Genomic DNA, 14,998 nt, shown 5'->3' on the forward strand with positions numbered 1-14,998 from the left:
TTTCTGTCCAAAAGCATGTATGTCTTTTCTCCTGTATCTTTCAGTAATTCCCTGTTCCTTTTTTTCTTTAAAACGTATCAGAGAGGGACGCCTGGGTGGCTCAGCATCTGCCTTTGACTCAGGGCGTGATCGCAGGGTCCTGGATCGAGTGCCACATTGGGCTCCTGCGGAGAGGCTGCTTCTCCCTCTGCCTGTGTCTCCGCCTCTCTTTCTCTCTCGAATAAATAAATAAAATATTTTTTAAAAAATCAGAGAAAACATACATGCTACTTGCAAAAATTTGAAGAACCTAACAAATTACAGAGATTACTATTTTGGGGATGATAGAGCCATTTAATAAAAGATAAATGCTCTGTAGTCTTTTCTTAAAAACTACATTACATGAAATATTTTGTACAATTTCAGGGAAATTGCTAAAACTTTGTGTATTCTGGGTAAAGAACTCCTGTCCTATATGAGCGAGAAATCAACCAATTACATTTGCCTTTTAGCTATATATCTGATAACTACTTTCAAAAGACATTGTATAGTCATAGTGCTGTTTAGGAAAAGACACTTAATTGGTAAACCTTTAATGAAGACAGGCAGCAATGAGCGGTTCAGGGAAGAAAACAAAAGAGATAAAACAATTCCACAGGTTCTTTTGAATTACGATGGCTTTGTTGTAGCTTGAAATTTATCACGTATGAAGGTAATTGCTGATAATTTTGTAGAGACTTCAAGTTAATAAAATTATTTAATTTAAAAAATTTAATGAAGGGTGTATTACTGGAAGTTAACATTTGTATGGTTCAATATAGATATAGATGATAGGTATGATTTACATATAGATGATGAATATAAATGATAAAATTTAAGCTCTGTTTCATAAGATAGCCATACTTTACACAGGCTGTAATGTTTTCACATTTAACTTAAGAAACTCCTCATTATTTCTAAACTTTGATTTCAGTATTCTGCTGTTTTTTTAAAAAAATATTTATTTATTTGACAGAGAGCATGAGCAGGGGGAGGGGCAAAGGGAGAGGGAAAGCAGGCTCCTTGCTGAACAGGGAGCTCAACCTGGGACTCCATTCCAAGACCGCAGGGTCCGAAGGACTGAGCCACCCATGAACCCCAGTATTCCTTTTTTTTTTCCACAGTAGCATCTTTGGAAATTCTTTAGAATTGTATTTGTCATGGATATAAGGAATTTTTTTACATTCTGTTTTTCAAAGCACAAAGAATTAGTCTCCAGTTTTAGGATGCAAAATATGAATGCTCTCTGGCTGTCGACTTGGGAACATCTCATTTCCCACTGGCTGGTATTTATATGCTTAAAGCATATTGTTACTTCACTAGAATCTGAAAAAAATTAATTTGATTTTGTTAAGAGCTACCTCAAACGATATTCTTTTCTAGTCTTTCACATTTCATTATTGATAGTTCCTTTACACAGTTCACTCATTTAAAAGATAGGGTAGTGATTTTTGCTTAAAGTATTAAGTATAAAAAGAATTAGAACTAAAAAAAATGTATGCCTGTGCAGCCCAGTGGCTCAGCGGTTTAGTGCCGCCCTCAGCCCAGGGCATGGTCCTGGGGTCCCAGGATCAAGTCCCACATCAGGCTCCCTGCATGGAGCCTGCTTCTTCCTCTGCCTGGGTCTCTGCCTCTGTGTGTGTGTGTGTGTGTGTGTGTGTGTGTGTGTGTGTGTGTGTGTGTGTGTGTGTCTCATGAATAAATAAATAAGATCTTTAAAAAAAAATGTATACCTTATACAGGTATCTTGTCTCAGTACTAAGGAGATCAGAGTTTTCCGTACATAAAGGAATCTGAACTTAGACTTTTTTCATGCACAGCAGGAGTCTTTCACAGGCATGGGCTTTGGAGACAGGATTGAGGGCCCCTCCTTGCTAGGTAACCGTGGGTAGGTACTGTTGAGCATCTCTGCCTTATTTTTCTCACTGGGAAAGTGGAGGTAATGCCAACAGTCTCAGAATCATTTTGAGAATTTAAATGACGTGTGTGAAATGCTGCGAGTGCCCTGCTTGTGCATCCTCCATGGTAGATGCAGTAACTGCTGTGCTTCCAGCCATTTTAGGAGTCGTTAATTTATTCCGGTATTGCTCCCAGGACTCAAGACCTTTTTAAACTTGGGGGCTGCCTTCCTGGTTGCCTAATAAAAACAGGTTTCATGAGTTCACAGTTTGTCTGATAGCTATTACCTTGTAGAAAGGGGTTACTTGTAGGGTGTATGCCGTGTGCCTAGCATAGAGGTGGGATAAACCCAGAGAAGTTATAGAATAAATTATCCAGGCTCACATAGCAAAGGATTGATGGAGCCTTCCTCTTAACACTGTGGTGCACTACCTCTGTTCATCTTGCTCCCCACGATGACTCGAATCTTCTTTTTGATCTTTTCTCATACTTGATTTGTTCATCTTTCTGACTTTATCACTATGTCATACACAAGACCTCCTGGAAGCTACACGTTCCTCCTTTTACTGGTACCCTCAGAATTTTTTGACATATGTACCTAAACTCCCAAGTTAACAGTATTTCTTCCCTCTTTCCAGTACTAGACTTCCAAATGCTTCAGCATGCACGCCCCTCTGCCTCACCTGTTCTTATGTCTGTGTTCTAGTTCTACACAGTTTCTCCACCCCAAATTGAATGATTGTTCTTACTGTTTGGATTTGAAAGCTGCTTTAGATTTACTGTGTATTGACCATTTTCTTCACTTATGACTGCTGCAAGCTCCACGCCTACCTTCTGGATTCACTTTTCTTTTTATCAGAGAAAATGACTTCTGTTTATTTAACCCCGACTTTTAGAAGTGAGAAGACTGTCGTCACAGGAGGTCACAGTCACAGAGCTGACCCCATGTCGCCGTGTAACTTCCACGTCTCTTGTCCTTGTGTAGACTTGCCGTCATTACCTGAATACTTGGGTCTTCTATAGAATCTAGTAACTAATAAAGGTAGCATTTCAGGTCGGTGGGGAAAAGTAGATGTTTTTCAGACAAATGGTTAGCTGTGTGGGGAAAAGATGCAGCTGGACCTTACATCATTGTGCCCAAATCCTGGCTCTGGTAGTGACCGTGGGCAATTTATTTAAGCTTTCCAGGTCTCACTTTTTTTTTTTTTTTTAAATTTTTATTTATTTATGATAGTCACACAGAGAGAGAGAGAGAGAGGCAGAGACATAGGCAGAGGGAGAAGCAGGCTCCATGCACCGGGAGCCTGACATGGGATTCGATCCCGGGTCTCCAGGATCGCGCCCTGGGCCAAAGGCAGGCGCTAAACTGCTGCGCCACCCAGGGATCCCTCCAGGTCTCACTGTTATCTGAAAAGAAAAACAAGAATACCACCTGACAGGGTTAAATGTGAGAATAGCACATGTAGGGTGCTTAGCACAGGAATGACACACAGGAATCATCCAATAGATGCTAGTCATCGTAAGTACATCTTTCTTGTTCATTTTCTCTCTTTAATCTACGTAGAGGTTTAGTGTGATTATACTGTCCCGGGTCCCTGTCTGCCCAGGACGAGGACTTACTTGGCTTGACCGTGTGACCCTGGGTCGAGGAGCAAGACTGCTGGTGCTGAGTGTGAGCTAGTCGAAGAGCAAGCACTGCAGTTAAAGGGAAAGCGAGTATTTCAGTTGAGATGTTTGTGGGAATGGACTAGGACCTGATACAGGCTGTTTGCCACATCTGTGGAATATATTGTAGGGAAGGGTCAACTCAGGACCTTCCCGAGAGCCGCCAGAGAGAGTCTGACAGTGTTTGCGCATCTGTTCTTCTTCATCCCTGTGTGGTACGGCTGGTGAGGGTTTATTTCACTATTTCAGGTGTTGTGACAACTAACGAAAATCAGATTTCAAAATTCCAGCTTTTATAGTTAAAGATTGGAAACTGATGATCCTCCTCCCCTGCTATCCCAGTATACTTTACATTTTTTAAGAAGACTGTTGGATCTATGCTCTGCAACACTTTTTATATTCTTTTTCCCTGTTGAAGGTGGATAGGCATGTGGACCTGTTAGAAGTTGCCCAGGAGACAGATGGCTTCTCAGGCAGTGACCTGAAAGAGATGTGCCGGGACGCTGCCCTCCTGTGTGTCAGGGAATATGTGAATTCTACATCAGAGGAAAGGTATGAGCTCTAGTATTTGTCAGACCATCTTAGAGCTTTTGCATTCGTTCATTTTTCTTTACAATACCTCCGCTGCTTATGGGATCAAGGTGAACTTGAATTAATGCTCACCCCAACCGTATTAATTGCCTTTTTTCCTAAAAGAAAGTTCTTTCTGAAAGTGAATTGGAGACGTGGGTCATGGGGAGGCTCTGGAATGAAGAGGAAGACAAGAGCTGACTTTTGCACCGAACGTCCAGGGACTGGGTCACCAGAAGCCGATAGGAGCTTAGCTTCCTGCCTCTGAGAGGGGAGCTTCGTTCTCCAGTGCTCCTGGCTTGTTTTCCACCTTAAATTAAATCTCTTAAATCTAATCTCATTTCCTGTGGTCTTCCAGAATTTCACACGTAAATGGGGTGAGGGCCTTGGGTGAGGGCCTTTGTTGGGGCTATACTTCAGCTTGTTCACAGGGATGTGTTTACTAAACAAAGAAGCTGTTGTCACTGCAGCAAACTTCAAAGCATCGGTTTGAGAAACTGTTTGTACCCCCCTGTTTCAGCAAAGACATTAGAAAACCAGAATAAGTTGGCCCTGATGAACCACGACCCGCACAAGGGCCAGCGGAGCACTGTGCGTCCTCAGAATACCTTCTGATGAAGAGTTGCTGTAACTCTTAGCAGACCGATGTGGGCCTGTGTTGAATGAGCTCTCCACCTCTTGCCCTTTTGTTTCTTGGGCCCCTTCCTCATTCCCCCCTGAGGCTTTCACTCCACAGGACCTGGATTTGCCTCTTTTGCTGTGTTTTTAATTATAGTACATTGCCATAGTGAGCTTCACCAAAAATGTTTCCCTTGGCGTAGAAAGGTTAGCCATGTGTGCACTCGTTCTGCACCTGCCTTTGGTGCTCCCGGGGGCCCCGTTATAGAGTGGGTCACTTCATTTATTTGTTGCCAGATTACTCTAGTTCCCCTAATGCTAACCTTGGGAATATTTTTGACCTCTGACTCCAGCCAAGTCTACTTTCCAAAGGTTTCTATTCTTATGTGTGAGATAATGAAGAGAGGCAAAAAAACAACCTATGAGTACATTTTGTGTGAATAAATTACCTTAATCATAAAGGTCCACTTTTTCTGCTCTCCTGAAGGCCTTTGAAATTTTCTATTTCAATATGAAAAATCTGGCTGATAGACTTGGCTTATCCTAAGTGTCTGTAAATTACAAACAAGGAGACATTGTATATTGGATTTAGTTTTTCTCATCATTGAAGAGGGGAGGACTTAGAGTAGTTGGTTTTTGTTAATAGCAAATAATTTTATTTTCAGTTTGTTCCGTGCTGCACTATGTACATGAATATATGCCCGCGAATGCTACTTTTGATTTCTTGATTGGAATTCTATTCCCATTTAGATAAACTGCACACCTGTATCTAACATTTCCCCGTTCTGCTGATACTCTGCACTCGACTCTTAGTGGGAGGTGTTTGGTTTTCAGCACCACCCCTCAGATGTGTATTCATAACCAGCCATTTTGGCTTCTACCTCCCAGCAGTTAGTGCTTCTTAAAAGTCTCTGCAGACTTGCATCTGCCTAGAGAATTTCTGGAAGAATTCACAGGAAGTGGTTAATTTTGGCTCTCTTTGAGGGTCTTTGGTGGGAAAGAGATTTCACGTTCTGATGTTGGTAGCATACCCGAGGGAGGTGTACTCCAAAGTCATTTGACCAAAAGAAACAAACAAACAAAAAAAAACAAAAAACAAAGTCATTTGACCATGTGGCTGTTTTGTTTGCATTGTAGCCACGATGAAGATGAAATCCGGCCCGTGCAACAACAGGACCTACATCGGGCAATTGAAAAAATGAAGAAATCAAAGGATGCAGCATTTCAGAATGTTTTAACACATGTTTGTTTAGATTAAGAGTAAAGATCATTTGTACAGTTCAATGTGATCTAGTTTGATGCACTCTCTTACCTTTAGTGGAAAAAGAATGAAAAGATCAATGTTCTTCACCCAGTGAGAGAGTTAACTGTTCACAACACTGGTTTTATACTCTGAATTCTAAGTTATTGAGATATAGTTGTTATATAAGCGGTATTACTACTTGTCAGAAATCATGAGGAGGAACAATTTAATCCAGCCCGAGTGGGTGCTCGTGTTTGACCTCTGTAGCCATATGTTGCAGCCTCAGAGCATCTAGCTGGTCTCAAGGATGATGCATTGAGTCATTTGGGAGAAAGGGGGGTATGGGTAAGTGCTGATGTCTCAACCTGTGAGAGTGTGTGTGTGTGTGTGTGTGTGTGTGTGTGTGTATTAAATGTATATATTCACACATTTTATATTGATATTCTGTAGATACGTTTGAATACGGAAACTTTTTTTACCCCAACTACTGAATCAGAAAGTACCAAATAGTATATGGCAAAACGGAGATATATGGTTGTGTCTAAAGGTACAGTGATTCAGCCATTTCTAGTTTTTCCACTTATTTCAGCCTTTTTTTGTTTTTTTGTTTTTTTTTTTAAGTCGACCATTTCTCTGCAGTGGAATAGTTGGAGCCGGCCACATCTCCGTTTCTGGTTGTGGCTCCGTTATTATGGTCGTCAGGATAATCAAAAATACTTACTCAGTGATCAACATAGAATGATTGGCAGGCAGTCGCGTGATCAACACTGATTTCACCTCTTTCTGGAACCACACTGAGTTAGAGACATGTTTTAAATCGATGTCTACGGATGGATTGAAAACCTTGCCCAAGAATGGCTTTGAAAACCACAGTGCCATTCAGTACATGTATGTGACTTTCCTTTCTTCGTTTCATGTGACATAGTTCTGTTGTAACCATGGTTATTTAATGTCATTTTAAAGTTGTATGTTCTTTAATTATGGTCAAATATAATTTGGTCATCAAAAATGAAATGATAGTTTAAAACAAGTAGCTGTTACTAAATGTGCTAAAAATACTCATTTTATAACTTTAATTTTTAAAGTTTTCTTAGCATATTATGAATTGTGCCCTAGTTAGTACAAATATACACATCCGAATCCCCATACTGTATCCGTGGTCATCCAATGCTATGTGCCCTACATAAGAAACTTTTTTTGTCCAAAACTTCACTAACCAGAATTCTGTTACAGGCACTTAAAATCACCGCATGAGGAAAATAGCACAATAAAATCTTGAGGTGCCTTCTGTGAACCATCTGAAAGATTAAATTATACTTCATCTATTTTTGTTTTTATTGTATTTCTTTGAAAAAAAAAGTCTTTACTCATGAGTTATTGGATTAATTTATTTGCTAGGAAATCCCTCTCGGAACCTGTTGGAGAGTTTATTCCCTTGTGCTTTGAATGATGGGCGGGGCAGGGGTTGCAGGGACGCACTCTGGACAACAAAAAAAAGCAAGTCCTGAGGATTGTGAAGATGATCGAAAATTGGCTGCAGAACACAAGACACCAAAAACAAAGTTTCGACTCCATTTTTGATGACTGTATTATACTATTATTTTATAAATAATGCAATAAAGAGGTCCCTCTTTATCAATTTTTCTCTACTTCTTGGTTTTTTTTCAGGTATGTAAAATTGGGGTGGTTTTTTTTTTTTTAGTCCATGTCCTCTGAGTATCTTATTTCACTGTGTAGCTTTTACACTCTTGTAACGTGCGTTCTAGTATCCAGTCATTATTGTGTCTCTGTACAGGGTTCGGTAATGACTTAATTTTAATCCGAAGGCACATACTGATACAAAATAAGATGCATATCACGTCCTTTCTGAAATTCAGAGTATCCGGTAGTACAGTTTATCATGGTTTTAATCACCAAATAAAGTTAGAGAAACACACCTGAAGGTAATCGAGGACACTTTCTTATATCACCCTGAAGAACTGTGCTTTTTGTAGACAGGCCTTCGACGCAGGTCGTTGGGTTCGAGGTTCTTGGATACACCCTCGTGGGTGGTGGTTCCGAGTACCAGCTGTGGAGTCGGACCGCCTGAATCTAAATCCAGGCTCCCCGTTAACTAACCCTGTGCCCGTGCATCAGTCACCTAACGTCCCTGAGCCCCCGCTGCTCATTTACAACACGGAGCTACAGTGGCACCCAGCGAAGGGGCGGCGTGGGGAGCTGGCGCTGCGAGGCGCTGCTCAGAGTGGGGCCCTCAGTACTGGTTGTATTACTTCTGCACACTGGTGTCTGCCAAACAGCCTGTTTTTGAGAAAGAAAACAGCCTCTTTTCAGTAACAGAGATTTTCTTAAAATTTTATTTATTCATGAGAGGCACAGAGAGAGAGGCAGAGACCCAGGCAGAGGGAGAAGCCTGGGGCTCAATCCCAAGACCCTGGGGTCACACCCTGAGCCGAAGGCAGACGCTCAACTGCTGAGCCACCCGGGCGTCCCTATAATTCTCTTTAGCTTCTCTTAAGGTCAGAGTATGGGCTAGAATTGCGATACGCCGAGCGTGCATCCGGCCTCGAAGCCTAGAGTCCTTCCATTTAGAGCAGACCCTCGGAGGACGTCTGCTGAGTTTGCCGTCCGTTCAGCCATCATGGACCTGGTCAAAAGTTCAAGCCCTCTTCACGTGTACAGGAGGAAGTTGTGTCCGATGCCTTACGTTCATGAAACCCCTGAGATGCGTGGCACCTAAGCTGGAGGCAGCTGGGAGCAGACCCAGAGGTCCAGTTAGCAAAGTAAGAGCAAGCCTGAGCCGCGCTGCTGGAGACGTGGGCGCTTCCCGCAGCGTGAGGGGTCACTGGCAGAGCGCGGTGGGAGTGTGTGTCCGTGGCGACCGGGTGGGTATTGGTGGCTCCTCCCCCGGAGAACACTTGTACGCACCAGCTGCTGCTTTGAAAAGCGGCGGTGGCGGCGGCCGGTGATGCTGGCGCGGAACGTAGCCAGGACGCTGTGTGCCGGCCTGACCGCCGGTTCCAAAACCAGAGCCAAAGCCCCAGCAAGACCATCAGCGACACGCGAGCCTCGGAGCTGAGGCTGCAACACCGTGTCGTGTCCCCGAGAGGCGTAGCTTCCATGGAGCGGTGAAGATACTCGAATGGGGTCGGTGACCTGTCATCCGGTGAAACAAACTCCACGTCGGAGGGAGACGAGCGTTGCCTACGGGGCCAGAGGCACAGTCTCGGAAGAGGGCCCGGACCGGTTCTGCTGCGAGCCACCCACCAGCAATCGGGACCCCCTGAAGGCTGTGGGAGCCTCTGAGCTCAGAAGGAAGTTTAAAGAACGACTTAGGAAGGTCCCGAAGGTTTTGTAGCAGGAATTGCTCAAGAATCTTTGCCTTTCTGCCTCCGTTGGATTAGGTGAAGTCCATTTGTCTTTACATTGCCCCGTTCTTGAATCCTGGAAGGAGGGGTGCAAGCGCAAGTCAGAATCCCTGCTTACGGTCCTGGAGCTGCGGGGATGACCCCCCAGGAACCGTGGCCCGAACGGGGGCAGAGCAGGTACCTGGATGCACAAGATACCCTCAAGGCTACATGCACAAGACAGCAGTATTTCGACCAAAGGAGATGGAGAGTGGCGGAGGAGGCGGCTGGTCAAGTAAAAAATGACAGATGACAGCTGGTCGCAGGGAGCCATACGTCGCGCTCAGTGGAGGTGGTTCTCTAACTCGCGGGCGTAGTGGAGTGTGAGCTGAGCCTCCAGGGACTGCTCCGTCCCAGCCCGTAGGCCGGGGCCTTCACCTGATGCTGGAGCGCACCTGGCATGTCCAACTCTAGCGAAGTGAGCACTTTGCATTTGTGATTTATTCTGTTCCAGGTAACGGGTATAAAGAGAACACTGGGGCCCGGAGTCCAGCGTTGGGTTTTGCTTCACGTCCAAGGAATGCTCACCTTTTCCGTGACGGGCAGTTGTGGCGCAGGCCTGGTGGCCCCGCTCCTGAAGGCCGGGCGCGCCGGGTCTGGGCTGCGGGGAGTCAGCCGGGCCTGGGCCCCCCAGCCCCGCCACTGCACCCCTGCCCTGTCCGGCAGCAGCCTTTTGCTGGAGGCCGTTTAGGCGCCGCGAGGGCTCAGGTCGCATGGGCTCTGGCGGCCAGTCACCAGGAGCACACACAAGACTTAGAGCCCCTCGTTCACATGTACGCCGGGGGGCCCAGGGAGGGGACTGTCCACCTGGCGGATGGTTTGTGAAGGTGATGTGTCTCTAGCTCTTGCAGCTGGTTGACGTCCCTGCGTCCCCGCCACATCTCCGCTGAGGCAGGCCTGCCCTTCTACACGCTACGGCCAGATGCAGGGGCCTTGCCCGCCGCCTACACGGGCGCCTGGCCTCCCGCTCCCCTGCAGGCCCCATCTCCCCCCAGAGGGCAGCTGGTGAAGGGCCCCGCACCCACTCTTCCCGGCTAGCGGGAAGCATCACTTTTATTTTGCCTCGGTTTTCCCTTGTCACTCTGCGAGTGAAGTTCGTTCACATCCTCCCACTTTCTAGCACAATTATGTCATGTGAAGTTCATTTCCAACTTTATAGGTTTCGATCCCGGCTGTGAAACTCTTATACATACGTAATATAATTTTATACGTGTGTGTGCACGCCATCTCAATCTACGGCCTGGTAGCCTTGGGCAAAGTCTGTTTCCTTGAGCACCTGCTCCCTGGTCTGTGAATAGAAATCAAACTGTGTACCTTCTGGGATCATTTTAGGAATCCTATGGTAGTGCTTTGGGAGTTAGGAAGCGAATACGGCTGCAGGCGCTCGTGTACTTAGGAAAACCCTCTCCTGTGGCCCACTTCTAGGCTCACTTTGTGTGTACGGGGGTGGGCATGCTGCCATAGGTCAGCCTACCTTCCCACCCCTGCTCACACATGGTGGCAGTGGTGGCCATACTGAGGGACAGGTGCGGGACCCCCGGCCATGCTGACTGACCATCGGCCCTCCTAGTCGAGGCTCTGTCAGCTGCCGGTGGGTGTCAGCCTTGGTGGATGAGGCGCAGGTTATGAAATAGGCCATCAGGTGCCAGGTTGCAGGTGCTACGTGGGCCCCAAGGCTTCTGCGTACTCAACGTGTTTATTTCCCCGACTCTGGGAGTTGGAAGCTTTCTTTATTGTTTATGCAAAGATCTAGTACTTTCTAGAATTGCTTTTTACCCTCGGAGGACAGGATGGGGATGCAGCCTCCCTAGTGGCTCACGAGACTAATACCTTCCATGAATGTAGGTTCGTTTTGGTGAGCACACTTGTAGGAGCCAATCTTTAAACAAGTTCAAAATACTAAATCCGGATGCGAACTGGGTACGTAAGAGCAGCCCACTGTTATTTCAGCCTGTGGGGAGCTGAATTTTACCTTTGAACGATGTCTGGAAAGCAGGCTTATGAAATGCACATAAAGCAAGATATTTTTTTTTTCCAAGTAAGTGAGAGGCCCAATAATAGTATTCATCCAAGACCCAAATGCATGCAGCGGGGAGGAAAAAGAAGTTTTCCATATCCTGATCCTTGGTACATGCTGCTAGTGAGGACATGCTTAGGTGGTGGAGACCTGCATCCAGCTCAGGCGAAAGGGGACCCTTCTCCCGTCAGCCCCCCACACGCCGGAGCACTGGCCGCCCTGGGGCCGCCCTGGGGCGCCCACCATCAGGAAAGTGCTGGAGAGCAGCAGCAGCCCTGACCGCTGACATGCGCAGGAGGAAGAGGAAGAAACAAACTCCCAACTTGCTCTCCACAGGGGACCAGGATGTCTCTCGGGGCGCCGATAGGTTAGTAGGCTGCGCCCTTACCTGACCCAGTGACCTGCAGGGGCCCCTGGGGACAGTCCCCACCTGCGCAGCCTGGCATTCCCCTCCGCACCTGCATCTTCATGTCCTCCCCCACTTCCTGCCCTACTTTGTCCTCCTACCGCCCAGGGAACCAGGCAAGGCTCTGGGTGTCGGGAGGGGGCGGCAGGTGGCAGCTCTGGGCGGCTGTTCCTTGGTGGGACCGCGAGGGCCGCAGCACGGAGGAGAAGCGGCCCACGGCCCGGTGCCTGGGGGCCCGGGGGGGCAGGTGCCCCTTCTCACCGCAGAGCACCCATGGAGAGGGGCTCAGAGCCACGCAGGGCCCTGCCTGGGGGTGCTTGGGGTGGCAGGTGAGCTTCGGTCAGATCCTCGTGCCCCACGGACATCAGGAGCCCCCTCCCCCGCAGCCCCACGGACATCAGGAGCCCCTCCCTGGTCCCTGGCCAGGCCCTGGTCCGTGTCACAGGCACAAAAGACACCACTTCCATTTTGAGGCATTTATTAAAACAGAAGCATCACTGGTACAGAGAAATAGTCATTTGCACTAAGTGCGGTATGAAGAGCAGAAAAGCAGTTTTAAATAGATCTTTAAAAAATCACAAAATATATCGATTAAGGCACTTTGTCCCTTCTCATGGTTTCAATAAATACGCTGTTCTTTAAAAAGGCAGTGAGGGCCTCCGAGGGGCCCGACTGGACTGGGAGAGGCAGTCGTGCACTGCTGTGGCCGTTTGTGTCATTGATTTCCAGAAGAGCTTTCATTAGCTAAGATCAGTGTTTTTTTTTTTTTGTTTTTAACTGAGAATATGACAAAAATCACAGTGTTCTCTTTGCAGTTTGTCTCTTCCAGAGAGACCTAGCTACAAGGCTACAGTGTCCTCACATGTTCTCTGCAACGAGGAATCGGGATCAGGGCCGGAAGGCACCTGCCAGGAGGTGCAGCCAAGGATGTTAGCTGTGGGCACCGCGGGAGTCTTTGGAGTAGTGAGGTCAGCAGGGTCAGGGACTCTGGGCCTGCGGCCTCCAAGAGACTGCTGGGTACGTGCCTGGTGTGCAAGGAGCTTGGCTAAGCAACGGGGGCCGGGACGGGGGCGGGGGCGGCCTCTATGCTGCACGGTGTAGACGCAGCACCAGGCTGGGGACCAAGCTCCTCGGGGGCCACCAGTACTGACTTATGACGCCAACTGAGTTTGTGCAACGTGCTCAGCGGCTGGGCCCTAGGAGCCCGGGCACCAGCCGTGGGAGGCGGAGCCCCCCAGGAGCCACACCCCCCATAGGGCGGAGAACGGCCCTTTGCCCCCGGTCACCTGGACACGGGAGGTTGGGCTGATGGGCTCCGCTGTGACCGTGGGCACGGCCCGACATACGCTTGGCATGTTGGCCACCGAACGAGACCTGGGCCAGGGCTTTAAGGAAACCGGGGACCCGCCGAGGCCCGTGCCGTAGGGGACACACGGCGGCTGGCCCTGCAGGGCTCCTGCCCCGGCCTGCCCTGCTCCGGGCGGCTCTGTCCGACCCTTGTCTCTCTGGGGCCAGCCCTAAATTAGCAGACAATCTCTAGCTCATCCTAAAACCTGCAATCAGCCACCGCAAAGCCGTTGTGCACAGAGCGTCTAATCACAGAAACGGGGGGGGGGGGGGCAGGGCAGCGGGAAGAGGGCGCGGGGGCCCGGGCGCCTCAGTCGCGCTTCTCCAGGGACCGGTAGTAGTCCGTGAGCACCTTCCAGGCCTTGGGCGCCATGAAGCCATCGGGGGGGTTCTCGCCTTCCCGCGCCAGCTTCCTCATCCGCGTCCCCGAGATGAAGTCGAACTCGTTGTGCCTGTCACGGGGGGCCACGCAGCGCACAGTGGGTGAGTCACACGCACCCCAGAGACACCCCAGGGGGGGCTTCAGGCCCTTCCTGCAAACAGCTGCACCTTCTGGAAGGGGCGGCTCGCTCGCCCTTGGGCACAGGAGCGTGCAGAGGTGGGGACCCGGCGCAGCGGGGCTCGGGGCCCTTCTGGGCCCTGCTGTGCCCGTGGGGAGGGTCACCTGCCGCCGCCGCTCCGGGAGCGGGGAGCTGGCCTGGCCCCGAAGTCCCCCCGCGGTGCAGGTGCGAGGGGACAGGGAGGGAGCCGTGAGGGCCGCGGACGGACGTGCAGGGGCCCGGACCTCTGGGTGCACGAACCGGGGAGCCTGTCATGGTAGGGGCCCCGCCACGGTCTGGGAGCCCGGAAACCTACCTTGCCGGGTCGTAGAAGTCCATGGCCTTCTTGGCTTTGTTGTAGGCCGCCACCCGGAACGGGATGATTTCCACGGAGGTCAGGCCGGGGGCCATGCTCAGGACCTTGCCCCCGTGGCTGGGCTCGTACAGGTCTTTCTTAGTCTCGGGGTGCGGCATCCCTGCGGGGTCCCGGCCCACGATGTAGAAGTTCACCCCTGCGATCATCCGGGACCTGCAGTGCCACTGGACCTGGGGGACGGCACGCGGGAGGCCGGTCACCGCCCGCCGACTCCTGGGTCCCTGCTCACAGACTTGCTCGGCTCTGCCCTGGGAGTGACCCCGGGTCCTGGGATCGGGTCCTGTGTCGGGCTCCCCGTGGGGAGCTGCTTCTCCCCCGGCCCGGGCCCCTGCCCCCTCTCTCTGGGTCTGGGTCTCTCAGGAATACATGAAACCTTTATTTTAGAAGGTTGGAAAGAGAGAGCCTGGAAGGTTCTGGCATCTGCTCATGGGCCCTCTGACGTGAGTGGGAGCCCCCCGCCCCCCACCCCCTGGCCGCGCACCTCCGTGGGGCCGGCGTACAGCATCGGCGACGGGAAGATGGCCACGATGGTGGACGAGGGATCCAGGACGCCCTCCTCCAGGACGGCCGCATGCTGCTTCATGCGCCACTCGAGGGGCACGTCGTCGTCCTTGGTCCAGCCGCCCAGGGGGTGCAGCAGGAGCACGGGCTGCTTGTAGCCCCGGTCCAGGAGCCTGCGGCGCGTGTCCTGCATGAGCAGGGCGTGCCCGTTGTGCACAGGGTTGCGCAGCTGGAAGGCGAACACCGCATCTGGGACGGGAACACACGAGGCCGGTGAGCAACGCACGCGGGCCGCTGGCCGCCGCCCCCGGGAAAGCCAACCCGGCCTTGCGGCCCAAGGGGAAGGCAGGGGAGCGGCTCTGGCCTCGGGGTGGTGAGTTCGAGCCCCTCGGTGC

The 14,998-nt window shown here is 49.8% G+C and overlaps 2 protein-coding genes across 3 annotated transcripts in view; one reads left to right on the forward strand and one right to left on the reverse strand.

The window, feature by feature from the left end:
* ATAD1 (ATPase family AAA domain containing 1) overlaps positions 1 to 7,662 on the forward strand; it is a 45,012-nt gene extending 37,350 nt beyond the window's left edge. The window contains exons 9-10 of the mRNA XM_055323099.1: positions 4,001 to 4,134; positions 5,908 to 7,662. Of these exons, the coding sequence (XP_055179074.1) occupies positions 4,001 to 4,134; positions 5,908 to 6,028 (255 nt within the window). The 3' untranslated portion in view covers positions 6,029 to 7,662. The remainder of the gene's footprint in view (positions 1 to 4,000; positions 4,135 to 5,907) is intronic.
* Positions 7,663 to 12,301: 4,639 nt separating this feature from the next.
* Positions 12,302 to 14,998, reverse strand: part of PAPSS2 (3'-phosphoadenosine 5'-phosphosulfate synthase 2) — a 52,115-nt gene continuing 49,418 nt past the window's right edge. For both annotated transcript variants that reach the window (XM_055322972.1, XM_055322971.1), the window contains 3 exons: positions 14,584 to 14,852; positions 14,043 to 14,272; positions 12,302 to 13,639 (listed from right to left, as the gene is read on the reverse strand). In XM_055322972.1, coding sequence (XP_055178947.1) covers positions 13,498 to 13,639; positions 14,043 to 14,272; positions 14,584 to 14,852 — 641 coding nt within the window. In that variant the 3' untranslated portion in view covers positions 12,302 to 13,497. The remainder of the gene's footprint in view (positions 13,640 to 14,042; positions 14,273 to 14,583; positions 14,853 to 14,998) is intronic.

Source organism: Nyctereutes procyonoides, unplaced genomic scaffold, assembly GCF_905146905.1.
Source record: "Nyctereutes procyonoides isolate TBG_1078 unplaced genomic scaffold, NYPRO_anot_genome, whole genome shotgun sequence".
Taxonomy (NCBI): Eukaryota; Metazoa; Chordata; class Mammalia; order Carnivora; family Canidae; genus Nyctereutes; species Nyctereutes procyonoides.